Source organism: Aphanomyces astaci (assembly GCF_000520075.1).
Source record: "Aphanomyces astaci strain APO3 unplaced genomic scaffold supercont1.1, whole genome shotgun sequence".
Lineage (NCBI taxonomy): Eukaryota > Oomycota > Saprolegniomycetes > Saprolegniales > Verrucalvaceae > Aphanomyces > Aphanomyces astaci.
Genome location: NW_009798264.1, coordinates 115732 through 129141, shown reverse-complemented (window position 1 = coordinate 129141; position 13410 = coordinate 115732). Strand labels below are relative to the sequence as shown.

At 47.7% G+C, this 13410-nt stretch overlaps 4 protein-coding genes across 10 annotated transcripts; 2 read left to right on the top strand and 2 right to left on the bottom strand.

Moving 5' to 3' along the window:
• The first annotated feature begins 98 nt into the window (after positions 1 to 98).
• On the top strand, positions 99 to 1599 carry H257_00049 (hypothetical protein). Its single transcript, XM_009822538.1, has 8 exons — positions 99 to 188; positions 240 to 351; positions 414 to 457; positions 510 to 645; positions 700 to 869; positions 933 to 1156; positions 1213 to 1270; positions 1332 to 1599. The coding sequence occupies exons 1-8, from the start codon at positions 111 to 113 to the stop codon at positions 1407 to 1409; spliced, it is 900 nt and encodes a 299-aa protein (XP_009820840.1). The 5' UTR covers positions 99 to 110; the 3' UTR covers positions 1410 to 1599.
• Positions 1549 to 4798, bottom strand: H257_00048 (tRNA uridine 5-carboxymethylaminomethyl modification enzyme GidA). 3 transcript variants are annotated; one of them, XM_009822535.1, is made up of 16 exons: positions 4618 to 4798; positions 4527 to 4552; positions 4437 to 4469; positions 4277 to 4378; positions 4123 to 4222; positions 3957 to 4069; positions 3826 to 3908; positions 3641 to 3762; positions 3234 to 3539; positions 2973 to 3167; positions 2842 to 2904; positions 2644 to 2777; positions 2278 to 2500; positions 2165 to 2215; positions 1962 to 2095; positions 1549 to 1874 (listed from the first exon to the last, which is right to left on the bottom strand). In XM_009822535.1, the coding sequence occupies exons 1-16, from the start codon at positions 4778 to 4780 to the stop codon at positions 1680 to 1682; spliced, it is 2043 nt and encodes a 680-aa protein (XP_009820837.1). In that variant the 5' UTR covers positions 4781 to 4798; the 3' UTR covers positions 1549 to 1679. The 3 variants fall into 3 exon arrangements, with proteins under 3 accessions (XP_009820837.1, XP_009820838.1, XP_009820839.1); XM_009822536.1 differs by having other exon boundaries at positions 1962 to 2215; XM_009822537.1 differs by lacking the exons at positions 4277 to 4378; positions 4437 to 4469; positions 4527 to 4552; positions 4618 to 4798 and having other exon boundaries at positions 4123 to 4270.
• A 300-nt stretch (positions 4799 to 5098) lies between these two features.
• Positions 5099 to 6425, top strand: H257_00047. Of its 2 annotated transcripts, XM_009822533.1 has the most exons (4): positions 5099 to 5344; positions 5392 to 5625; positions 5677 to 5805; positions 6025 to 6425. In XM_009822533.1, exons 1-4 carry the CDS (start codon positions 5144 to 5146, stop codon positions 6304 to 6306), a joined length of 846 nt encoding a protein of 281 aa, XP_009820835.1. In that variant the 5' UTR covers positions 5099 to 5143; the 3' UTR covers positions 6307 to 6425. The 2 variants fall into 2 exon arrangements, with proteins under 2 accessions (XP_009820835.1, XP_009820836.1); XM_009822534.1 differs by lacking the exon at positions 6025 to 6425 and having other exon boundaries at positions 5677 to 6010.
• A 525-nt stretch (positions 6426 to 6950) lies between these two features.
• On the bottom strand, positions 6951 to 13399 carry H257_00046 (hypothetical protein). Of its 4 annotated transcripts, XM_009822529.1 has the most exons (15): positions 12937 to 13399; positions 12789 to 12882; positions 12519 to 12744; positions 12310 to 12415; positions 12077 to 12242; positions 11457 to 11554; positions 11130 to 11385; positions 10875 to 11067; positions 10037 to 10205; positions 9843 to 9955; positions 9692 to 9802; positions 9280 to 9624; positions 8349 to 8549; positions 8221 to 8300; positions 6951 to 7866 (listed from the first exon to the last, which is right to left on the bottom strand). In XM_009822529.1, the coding sequence occupies exons 1-15, from the start codon at positions 13367 to 13369 to the stop codon at positions 7029 to 7031; spliced, it is 3429 nt and encodes a 1142-aa protein (XP_009820831.1). In that variant the 5' UTR covers positions 13370 to 13399; the 3' UTR covers positions 6951 to 7028. The 4 variants fall into 4 exon arrangements, with proteins under 4 accessions (XP_009820831.1, XP_009820833.1, XP_009820834.1 ...); XM_009822531.1 differs by having other exon boundaries at positions 8221 to 8549; XM_009822530.1 differs by lacking the exon at positions 6951 to 7866 and having other exon boundaries at positions 8104 to 8300.
• Between the last annotated feature and the right edge of the window lie 11 nt (positions 13400 to 13410).

Here is a 13410-nt window from a genome sequence, read left to right as displayed (position 1 = left end):
GTGCGCCACAACGGCTGCTTCAACTGGTCAACCTGTATGAGATTATACTTTTAAACTTGCTTTCCTTTAAAACATAATAGTTCGATGCATTTCAGATTGTCAAAACACTGATGACGGCAGCATCGACGCTTCGAGTGGGCTTTATTGGCGCAGGCATCATGGGGAAGAGCATGTGTGGGCACATCTTGGTGTGGTATTACTCTTGACGAGAATTCTGTGGCTCATGGTGATCTGGGCAGAGTGGAGGGTACCCCGTGACGACTTTCAGCCGCACGTCGTCAAAGTGTCAATCGCTTGTAGACAGAGGCGCGGTGCTGGCCACGACACCGGCAGAAGTCGCACGACAATCGGGTACCATCAGCGACGCTATGTACATGTGCTCAGTGCGTGGACTGATGCAGTGTGTGGATTAGATATCGTCTTTACGATTGTGGGGTACCCTAGCGACGTGCGCCAGGTACGGCGAATCATCTTTCACAGTTGACCGATTGTGACGGAACCAAGTCCAGGTCATCTTGGGCGAACATGGAGTGTTGTCGACGATGCAGCCGGGTGGAATCATTGTGGACATGACGACGAGCGAACCGAGCCTGGCCAAGGAGATCTTTGACCAGGCTCAACGCCAGGGCGTGTCTTCCATCGATGGTAACGTTACCGTCTATCCATTCTCACCGTCAACTAACGAAAACACCCTTCAAGCGCCGGTGTCGGGTGGAGATGTTGGCGCAAGGGAGGCCACGTTGTCCATCATGGCAGGCGGCGACGTCGACACCATCGCGCGTGTCCTGCCGCTGCTCAAGCTCATGGGCAAGAACATCCGACACATGGGCGGGGCCGGCGCCGGTCAACACACCAAGATGGTCAACCAGGTACGTTCCCGTCACACAAATTGAGCATTGATTCATTCTCATCGCATGAATGAATGGCATTAGATCCTGATTGCGACCAACATGATTGGGGTCGTGGAAGGTCTGTTGTATGCGTACAAGAGCGGGTTGAACCTGGACGAAGCCATCGCGGCCGTCGGCGCCGGGGCGGCGGGCTCGTGGTCCATCAACAACCTCGGGCCACGCATCGCCAAGCGCGACTTCAACCCTGGGTTCATGGTGGAACATTTTCTCAAGGACTTGGGCATTGCGCTCAAGGAATCCCAGGCGTATGTGACATCGTTGCGATTTACATGTGAGCTAACCATATCTCATGGATACGTAGCATGGGTCTGTCGTTGCCTGGGCTGGCGCTGGCCAACCAGTTGTTTGTTGCGGTGCAGGTACTACATACCTACAGTACATCTGCGTGGGGAGGACATGTAATGAGTATTTGGTGTATAGAGTCAAGCAAACGGCGGCCGCCTTGGCACCCAAGCGCTCATGTTGGCCTTGGAAAAGCTCAACGACATCCACTCGTAATGGGAAACTTGCACGACATGTACATGTTGACATGGTGTCAGTTGAGACACCACACTTTGTTGTTCGAATATGTACTGTATATATTCTGCCAATAAACCACCTTGCAAATGAGTACAAGATGCCGTTGTCGGTGTACTGTGGGCATGATAATGTGATCTGTAACGGATATGAAAGCGAATTCGTGTTCGTGTTGGTGACCAAATGTATTATCCTGTCGTCGTGAACAGTGTCGCAGTTACGTTAGTTGGTACATTTGGTGGTGCAAGTGTGTTACGCAAGGTCACTGGCGATTGTTTGGGGCGTGGTTGGTGTGTTGTACTTGGCTCTTTTCGTGCGCGACACATATTGATACAGCAACAAGAGCGTGGCCGACCGGACGCCACTGATGCGACTCGCGGCATGCAAAGTCGTGGGGCGCGCCGCAACCAGCTTTTCCTTTTCTTCGTTGGACAGCATCGGCAGCGACTACATATATATATATATATATTCATCCCCGCCCACAACAACAGCATCATCATCATCGTAAACATGTGATTGCGCGTCATTAAGTACCGCATAGTCCAAGTCTTCCGGCAATCGAACGTGGGCCTTGGCCCGCAGCGCATCGATCTCCTTTTCTTGCAGCCGAAGCTGGGTCGCGTACAAGCATTCCGTCTTCATGTACTCTCGAACACTGGGATGGATATCTACATACATTCATAAGGTACTTTGTGTACATGCTGCTGGAACAAGTGAGTTTCTGGTCGACTGGATACCGTGGTTGTAGCCTTTGACTGCCCACATCGCCAGCATATCGTCGCACGAGACTAACACACACGATCCATATATATTAATACTTGGTTGTATTGGATCCATGATGATATAATACCGTGGGGAAACGCGAGCACATGGGCCGCCGATCGCTTGACACCGTCTTTGGAAATGGTCAAGTTGTCCATCTTGCTCCATTCATGGGGGTCCATTTGAAAGCCCAGGAGGCTCTTCCACGCGTCTTTCACGAGCACTTCCTTGCTTCGAAGCAGCTGCATGCGACTCTCAGACGCGAACCCCGCTTCAAACGCTCGTCTTGTCAAGCGCAAATCGCAGTTGTCCTACAGACACAAACACCCAATCCAAAAATTCAATACTATGTTTTCATTACCTCCAACATATATATATATATATATGAAAGCTAGGGATAAAACATTCCGACGACGCGTCCCCCACCATAACCCTGGTCATTCACACGACTTACTTGGCGCAGCATCAACCGGTATTCCGACCGCGATGTGAACATCCGATACGGCTCCTTTGTCCCCAAACTCACGAGATCGTCGATCAAGACCCCAATGAACCCGTCCGCCCGGTCCAACCTAAATGATGGTTTGCCTACAATTGTGGTAAAATATAGCAAGAAAGAATAAATGTCGTCACATCAATCTACACAGCATACCGAGGACGCCCAAGCCTGCGTTTGCCCCTGCAATGACGCCCTGGGCTCCAGCTTCTTCGTACCCTACATCTCTCCAGTCAATATCGCCTTGGATATGTATTTTATAATCTGACAAGACACTCTCAATGTACCTGTGGTGCCGTTGATCTGCCCGGCAAGGAATAACCCTGGGATTTGTTTGGTTTCTAGCGTATGGTGCAGTGATCGCGGGTCCACATAGTCGTACTCCACAGAGTACCCTGGCTTGACCAATTCAGCCCGTTCCAACCCGGGAATGGTGCGAATGAGCTCCACTTGCAAGTGTTCTGGCAAGGCTGTGCTCACCCCTACACCCCCCCCTCCCGTGAGTGTGTGTTGATATATGCATGTACGGGGGTATAGTCAGAGATTACCATTTGGATACACGACGTCGTTGTTGAGACCTTCGGGCTCGAGCCACACTTGGTGCCGCGTCCGGTCGGCGAACCGCGTGACCTTGGCATCGATCGACGGACAGTACCGAGGGCCGATGCCGTTGCCGTCGTTCTCCGAGTACTGGGGCAACAAATGAAGGTTCTGCCGGACGATGGCGTGGGTCGCTTCGTTTGTGTACGTCACGTGGCACGGGCGGAAGGATGATTGCAGGGGAAGGGGTTGTTTGAATGCATGAAGAAACGAAAACGGGGTCGGCACGGCGTCGCTTGGCTGCACTTCCAAGCCTATGCATAGGTTTCCCACATGTTGGAAATAACACAACGATATATATATATATATATATGTATGTATGTATATGTATGTATATATATATGTATGGAGGCACCGTCAAAGCAGATGGTGCGTCCGTCCAGTCGAGGCGGCGTGCCCGTCTTCAACCGACCCAGGGGAAACTTTAAACGCTCCAACGTTGCGGCCAGGCCCATCGACGGCGCCTCGACCCCTTGCCTATATGGAAGTCACGCCGACAACATGGTCGCGACAACGGCCATTTATCATGGAGACTCGTACGATTCGCGGAGGGTTCGGCCGGCGGGAAAGGATTTGTCGCCGATGAAAATCCGCCCTCGTAAGAATGTGCCCGTCGTGATCACCTGTGACGATGATGGTTATATACGCTACATGAGCCAGCAACCACGTACCACTGCAGACGTGTGAATCGTCTTGCCGTCGGAAGTGACTACTCCCGTCACGCGACCTGTGTCAGGGCAAAGCAAGATGTCTTCAGCGCCAGATTCCACCAGGACCAAGTTTTCTGTCGAGCATGGCCGTTAATGCAACAAGTCGCGACGTGTTGTCCTCGTATACCTTGGGCTCGAAGTGCAACTTGCATGTTGTGGCGGTAAATGTCGCGGTCCATTTGCGCGCGTGGCCCGCGTACTGCCGGACCTTTGGACGCATTGAGCATCTACACATGCAGGTTAAGAGAGAAAAGGTACACTTAAATCGTTCGAAAACGTACGCGGAATTGAATGCCGGCGGCGTCCGCAACTCGGCCCATGAGACCGTCCAACGCGTCGATTTCACGAACTAGCGTGCCCTTTCCCACCCCACCGATGGACGGCTGCAAGCACCACGTCGCATCAGACCAAGCAATCATAGATCCGACGACCAGCACGTACATTGCACGACATCTCGCCCACCGTTTGCAGTTTCTACACGGATGACACAATCAACGACGTTATGACAGGACGGAACGGTGGTTATGTTACCTGTGTAAGCAACGCGGTGTGGGCACCTACATGAATATAAGAATTTGCATCTATGAGCGAGCTTTCGAGCCGATGGAACACATTGTCGCACCTGTTCGCGCCGCAGCAGCGGCAGCTTCACAACCAGCATGCCCACCCCCGATCACAATCACGTCGTACCTTGTGCTTGCCGAGTAGGGGCGCATTGAGAGAAACGTCGACGAAATACCGCCGCGCAGACTCCTTCGAGCCGCGGAAAGGACGAACCGGTGCATGTTGAAAGGTGAATGCAATGAACATCGAATGGATGGGCCAACCAAAACGCTCTCTGGTGTCGTACTTAAACAAGACATACAAAAAACAAGCTAACGTCCTCTAAAGTGCGTAACTTCCCCGCGCTTTCGGCTGCGGCATGTATATATGCAGGTCGTGGACAGATGAAGGCGACAGGACATGACGATGGCGGCGGCAATCGTTCCGCCTGCTAGTACAGGTAGACGACATCATGCATGCATCGTTCCAGGGATGAGACTTGGATGAGTGTCAATATCTCCTTGGCCGCTATTTATAGCGTAACTGTAATATCAGACCCTGAGAACTTTCAGTTGGCTTGATTGAAAAAGCAAGCGATAACGATCATGTGGGAATGGCGTCTCTGTGGCGTCTTGAATGAAGTCACGCAAGAGCTGTTGGACACGTTGGCCATCACGTTGGGGGCATTGAAGGTCAGCCAAGCGCTGCTTCCGGAGTGCCGTACGGACCTCTTCATCGTGTTGCCGATGCCAAACATTGGCATCAAGTTTCGGAACCTCACGTCGTCGTCGGCCCCCATGTTGGAGGTACCTCGTGGACGAAACGTCGAATATTGAGAGCGGTCATGACGTAGATCAAGTGTGCCAAGGAAATCGAAGGCACATGTGGGGCGCAGCAATGGTTGAAGAAACGTGTGCATGTGCCCGAGGACATGAACATGGAGGACGACGACGCTGTGAAGCAGGCGATCGTGGGGAGTGGCGTGGAAGAACTCGAGCAAGTGGAGATCAAGTTCCCATTGCAGCGCTTGCGGCTGTACAAGGAGCGGCAGCAGTGGCGCCTGGCTACTCCCACCAAGCCTGTCCAGGTACAGCCCAGACTCTCTCTCCATCGCGCAATCATTCGCACCATGTCGTAGGTGGAAATCACATCCCTTGCCACGTCCATCAACGATGCAACGTCCACAGGATCCTACTTTACCATTTGCGTCGAATCCAAGAGTGTCGACGCACTGGTCGAATGTCTCGTGAAGCTTGCGATCGGCGAGGTCCATGTTATTGTACATGTGCATCATCGTCCTATTGTTGTCCTTTAGCCATAACTTGGAGTGTTGGGGTGATTCATCCGCGTCTGTGACACGGTTGCCCTTTCCACTACTTTGATTCGAATCTTAGAGTTTGATTGGCTCCTTGATTCGACTTCTGCGTTTTGATTGGTCAATTTTCGGATTCAACCACTATTGACAATATCTCATATCCTGCCTTAGGTGTTTGAGCAACATGCGATCCAGAACATTTACGTGGTGGAAACCATCCATCTCAAGCATCCGTCCCGCCCGTCTTGTACGAGCACGAGCCCGTCCAAGGCGGACGTGGTCATGATGGTACCGCCGACTCACGGACCCCATGACATGGACGGCCCGAACGCGCCGAGTCCGCTCAAGCGTAAGATCGCCGCGGAAGGATCTCGCCTGCGGCTCATTGAAATGGGGTACCCAGCCCTGGCGTGCCATCTCATGCAGTCGGCAATTGCGCAACAAGGCAAATAAGTGGTCGAAAATAGTACAAGCCATCCCTCGTCGTTTCATCAGTAGATGAATTGAGTTTTGAATCAAAAGCATGGAAATATTCATATTTCGTGGGAATGTGTTGATTTCTGTTGATTTCCGAATAAAACATGGATATTGTGTGCCGGCCCTTCGAAATCTAATACATAACCAAGTTTAAGAGGTAAATGTGACACTACATTAGAACAACGTTTTCATTCTCTTACAATCAACCTTTGATCTTCTTAGCCAATTATACTACTTTGCTCGAGTTGGTGATTTCAACGATCCCTTGAATAGGGCAAATTTGGGTGTTAAAAGCGCAATATACATATATATATATAATATTAACCGCAAACTTCTTACTGCGTAGTATTAATAGTAAACAGTATTAATACTACTAACGTATAAAATCAATTTACAGTTAAGACTCACAAAAATATTGGACGAAAACCCTTGCAAATAAATACTATCCTTTTCATATGTAGCTTCTATAACATATTAATTACCCTATCTACATTGTAGCACGCAACTTGAATGTATGTCAGCAACAAGTCAGCTACAATCTCCTAGTGTCGGGGGTTTGAAAATGTTGTAAATGTGGAAGAGATTTAGAAGGTCTCTTTCCACAGATATGTCGTCTCCAATGCATGTATTATACATTTGTAAAATCCCTAAATCAACAACTATGTACAATATACACCCATCTCATTGCATTTTTTTGTTTATTCATTCGAATACACCGCCGTGCGTGTTGGATCGACATACATTGACATGGACGACGACGAGGATGACATACGCTGCCGTACCGACGACTGGGGCGGCGTCTGCAAGAGACTGTCGTTGTCGGAATCTTCAAAGTCACCCGAGGTCCCTCTTGCCCGAGGAGTCGCATCCGACAGCGATTGGTACCGCGACAAGTGCCGGGCATGGGCGCCGAGTCCGTCGTCCGTGACGGAGAGGCGCATGCCGTCGTTTCGAAAGTTGTCGAGCGAGTCACAAGTGCCGAGGAGTACCGAGAAGAACCGATCGTACTCTGCGTGGCGGAGCATGAGGCAGCAGGTCGAGAACGGCACTTTGCCCAGGCGAGTCTTGTCCATATATCGAAACAAGATAGACGCGTTGAGCTTGGATCTGTCCGTGCCGACCCATTCAGCTAAAAAGCCCGCGAGCTCGTCTTCGTACAAGTGGTCGATGCCAGCGCGATCAAACTTGTCAAATATCAGACGCAGCTGCTTCATGTACTCAAACTGCTCGACGAGCGCCGCCCGCTTGGCCGTGAGTTCGCGCAGCTGTTTCAACCGCAAGTAGCTCGGGTTCCCGATCGAAGAAGGCACCTTGTTGCCCTGGGTGACGAGATACCGAATCACAAACCCCAAGTGCTCCAACACGATGAACGCTACCACCTGGTTCATCATGATCTGTCCGCGGTCGCCGTTCAGCTGCGCGGCACACAGCGCCGGATTCACGGCCGCGGATGTCTTGACCGTGAACAGCGGCACCATATCCGCGTTGGAGAAGTAGAAATTGCACTCGTTGATGTAGTACGCAATGCCGTGGTACCTGCACAGACAGCTATTAGTCCCGTGGCGAAATATGAAATAATATTTATTATGTCCCGTGGCGAAAATGAAATAAATAATATTTTTTTACAGTGCACGGCCTTGTTTCACAGCAAAAAAGAGACCCCTGTCGTCGCAAAAATAAAATAATTTCGTGCACAAACGTATGCACATTCGTTCATCAATGCAATATTCAGAAGCAATATATATATATATATATATAGATCGATAGATAGATAGTTCCAGAATCAACGTAGGTTTTTTAAACTAGCATTTATATTGATACAATAATAAACACAATCCACTCCCTTGGCACATACATCATGATCATCATCCAAGTAAATCAAAGTCGTACATGACGATAAATGCTGATACGACTGTGATGCCAATGATGTTGGCGTACTGGAGCACCGTAGCCCATTCCCCAATCGATACCTACTCAAAACATATAGATACAATTTGATTGAACGGGATTGAAGTTACATCTCGCCGGGGCATGGGGCGGCGGTGGCAAAAGAGCAATCGAAAAGCATCGCCGCGGACTTCGAGGATGTTGTTCAAGAACGCCGGAACTGGCAGCAGCGGCCACACGACGGAGAACATGACGACATACGAAAACTGAATGGCTGCGTCTAAATAGTCGAGTTGGGTGTCGAACTCTGGGAGTGTCGACTCGGCCACAATCTACATGTAGTAGTAGTTAGTCGTTAGTAAGACAAGGCGACTAGATCATACAAGCAATATACCACCACGTCAAGACGATTGCCATATATACATACTATAGACTACCGTTTGACGAGTAAGTATATCAAGGTCTCCATATATATATATATATATACACCCCATACTCGGCAGGATCGAATGATGTTCTCGACATAACGTTATTATATCGAGCAAAGAAGAAATCCACAAACATATACTCCAAGCAAAACAATAAGTATACAATAGATATAGTAAGTACTGTAGGTATATTTCCAAACATATATCGACCCCAGTATGATGAACATTGACTAGTCTCTATGCATATAGAGATAGTTGTAGGTGTATGATTGGCTACAAAGAATGAAGGTTGCAATATGATTGGCTAAAAAGATTGATCAGTCCCAAAGATACCACTTCAACTTTTGTTTATATGAAATTTCAAAGGTCCGGTGATTGGTCGGCGGTTGATTCAACCAACCACCGCCAGACACACTATATATATATATATATAATATATATCAGAGGCGGAAATTACGAGTACAACACACTATATATATATATATATTATATCAGAGGAGGAAATTACGAGTACAACACGCAATATATATATATATATATATATATATATATATATATTATATCAGAGGAGGAAATCACGAGTACAACACACTATATATATATATATATATATCAAATCATGATCCTTCTGTACCTCGTACGCCGTGTGCTGGTTGTCGTCATCCGAGCGTTCGAGCACGGGTACAAAGAACCGCGTGGAGGACGACACATCCTTGGACAGTTTGCGCGCCGATTTGTTGGTCGCTGCGCGTTTGGCGTGGGTTGTAATCTCCCGTCTCAGCGTACACGTCCATGTATTGAACCAGTATCGGATGCTAAATGGTTTGCCGCGGTACTTTTTCATCAGGTACGGGACCCAAGTCTCAAGAATCATATTGAGGAACTGGGTCGCGACTAGTGGCGTCACAAATAACTGGTCCAGTGACAGCAACGTTGGGTCCCATACCCACTTGAGTTTGATATCGAGCCAGTCGCAAAACTAAGTATTTTTCATATATGTTATATATCAAAGCGAAGGAGGATATATGGAGTGGGGGTCGTCGTACCTGCTTAAAGTACCCGTTGATGGTTTCGCCGTACGGGAGGTAAATGAACGCGAGGAACAAAAACCAAAAGAACCAGTTGGCCCACACAAACACAAACGACCGATGGATCAACTACGACGAAATAAATAAATAAATAAATGACATTGCGTACTTTGGCTTCGAATTGGGTCTTTTTCGCACAATTTTCCCAGTGCACAAACTTGATCGACAGCCACCGGAAAAACTCGAAAAATACCACGTCGATCATCAACCCCAGCACAATCCCTATTGCATGATCAATATATATATATATATGTATATATATATATCGTATAACAGGCATATATATATGTATATATATGATACCTTGAACAAGGATGTACACCCATCGATCCGTGCCCACGAGCGAACTCTCGGAATTAAAGCAAGTCAAGAACTGCCGACAGTCGAAAATTGTCTGATCGCCCACAGGCACCAACTTCAACGCAGCTTTGCACGCGTCGCACGTTTGCACTGTCTTGGCGTAGACATACCACTATTCAGAGACAGAATATGATTGTCCAATTCAATTGAAATGTGGACAATTGTGTAGTATGAGTTGAGAATGTGTTCTAGCCAAAAATATCATATATCGACAAACAAACTTGGACGAAATAGAAATGCCTCTCAAACACTGTACAACATTGCAGACTAAACTCCCTCCTACATACACTACACTAGTACTACTATTAGTACTATTACAGACTCGAGCCAAATGCCAATATACAGTATAACGACTCCTACTTGTACTACTAACGACAGATTACACACGTTAAAAAATGGAGCAAATTTTCCGTACCACGACTAGTACTACTAGTATTAGTACTAGTCGCCCTTGCTGGAGCTTTCGGAAATACTAGTACTACTAGTATTGTTGTTGTAATTCTTCTAAACCGGAGCATGAATCGACACAACCAAGTGTTCACACAAGTATCAGCCGATATATGAATCGATACAAATCCATATACCAACACATCGAATTAGTGTGAGCCTTAAATTAGTGTGTGATTGATTCCAATCCCCGGAAGACACCTACCTTTTCACATTCACACAAACGCATCAATCATGGATCAATATAGATTCAGCACACCAGTCGGATATTTGGGCCAATGGACAATACTAGTACTACTACTACTACTACTAGTACTACTACGAGGCAACGTACTTGAATAAAGGGCAAGATGCAAATGCACTGGAGGACGCAGCTGAGCAGCACGAAGAAGCCCATGGTGGCGCGCATGGCGCCGAGTTTTCTTGTCTTGGGCACCTTTTCGTACTGATGGGTCAGCACATTCTGCTCCCACGTGTACTCAAAGTGCGGGTTTTCGTCGTTCGCTTCAAATGCTGTTTGCTTGTACCTACACGCGATCATCGTCAGCCAATCCACATCCAGGACCAACAACATTTCAACCAATCATACCCGTTCAGGTTCCACTTTTCCACCAATAGCAGCGTTTCTCGATTCCACACGTGCAACAACATTGGCGCCCATACACTTGTGATCAAAAAGCCCAGGATCGCCAGCCCAATCAGGTACGTGTCCCATGTCTTGGGCCCAAATCGCAACGCCAAGTAGTACGTGAGCAACATCAGCAGCAACGGCAGCAACGCCTTGGTGTAAATGTGCATAAACGCAAATAGGAAAGCCACCCGTTCGCCAAAATGCAGCCGCAATTCTACATACATATTTACCAACGTGGTGTCAAAATGCCCAAAAAGAGCGAGAAATATATATATATATTCCAACCTTCGATGGCCCACCGCTCGGAATTCCCCGTGACCGTTTTGCCCCACCTTAACTTGAACGTGTGTCGGCGGTATTCTTTGAAAAACTCGTTGTTAAACCTACGTCATATATAAAACAAAGTTAGTTGTCGTCCGCATGCAATTTATATTTATTCATCCAATTACGACGTTCAAATAAATAAATTAGAAATCGTCAAATAGAATAAATAGCTCACCACAGGTATACAACGAATAGGTATGGTCTACCTAGAAACCACACAAAAAATATGCAAATTAATAAAAAAAAGTGCATATAATATATATATATATGCACTTTTTTTTAATAGCTCACCACAGGTATACAACGAATAGGTATGATCTACCTAGAAACCACACAAAAAATATGCAAATTAATAAAAAAAAGTATATATATATATATATATATATATATATATATATATATATATATATATATACGGGGTAGATAGATCAAACGATATAAAAAATTACTTTTTGTCAAATTGAATTCTTCTTGACAACATCCGTACGTATATAGAACATAAAGCTATGGTCTACCTTAAAACCATAAATATATATATATACAAAGACGGGGTAGATAGATCAAACGATATAAAAAATTACTTTTTGTCATGCAACGGGAGCATCGCATGCACGACGTCCAGCACATCGGGCACGCAATTCCGATCTAAATCGCACACGTCCTGGTCGTAATCTCGAAATGCATTGCGGATGATATTGTGTGTCAGCTGGAGTTCCAACGCTGGAGAAAAGCAAATGTCCTTGGACCCTACCAGAAAAAAATATTCATAGAATTATTCCAACCAAGATATATATATATATATTGCGTTTCAAACCAGAGATGGGAAGACGAGCCTCGCCCAAACGGCCCGTGGCGTTGCCTTGGTTGATCGCAAGCTCGTCCTTTTCGCGCATAAATTCGAGGTTCAGCAATCCTTTGTTCTACGCCAGTTCATATTTATATATATATATATTTAGATATACATTTGGACGAAGAAATATATATATATATAGGCACGAGATGTGTGGAAAATGATAATAGTACCTTGTACGGGTCCACGAGGATGCAAATGTTGTCGGTTTGCCCGTGCTTGGCGTCCTTGTCGCTGATGTACGTGTCGTTGTCAAGTAGAATCACGCCAAGGCCCGCTTGGACGAGTCGCCGGAGCGCTTTCTGCTGGAGAGCGGCGACATGCGCGGACATGTCGGCGGGCGTGAGGTTGGTCCGCTGGATGACGTTGGTCGCGTCCTTGAGCCGGTCCTTGTATAGCCTACGCAACCATGATGAGTCCAAGATCGCGACAGACAAGCGCACCGCTCCACTTGTTGATTGTTGCGCAGGATGATGGCAAACGTGTATCGCTGTGTTTCCTGGAGGGTGACGCGGGGGATAGAGAACGGTGTCATGTCTATGGGAACATGCAAGCGTAAATGACGGAAGCATGGGGATCAGGGAAACGCGCCTGGACGACGAGGTTTCGCGGTGTGTATGCTACCGTGGGGGCCACCCACAGTCGTCGCGACGGACTTCCGGTGCACCGACGACTCCTTGTCCAGATCCAACGGAAGCAGTCCGTCGACGTCGGTCACGACGTTCGTTGGAGTCGCATGGGACTCGTAGGTTTCTGTTGTGGCGGTGGTAGTGTCGGACCTATTGTCGTTGGACGTGCCTGAGTTGGATGCCAAGAGACGCCGGACTGCCACGGGAATCAACCGCATCGCGCCGGGCCTGGACGAAATCGAACGTTGGTCGGATACCACGACATCCACAGAGTCGATTGCTCCATCCCGTCTTAACTCTTCGCCATCTAGCACATCGATGGATTCATATGCAGCGTTGCTGTCTTGGTTACTCGGATGCAACCCTCCGCCGCGCGGGGTCGCGCTATGTGTCATACGCCTAGAGAATTCGGCGGCACTTTTGTTCTGATCAAATG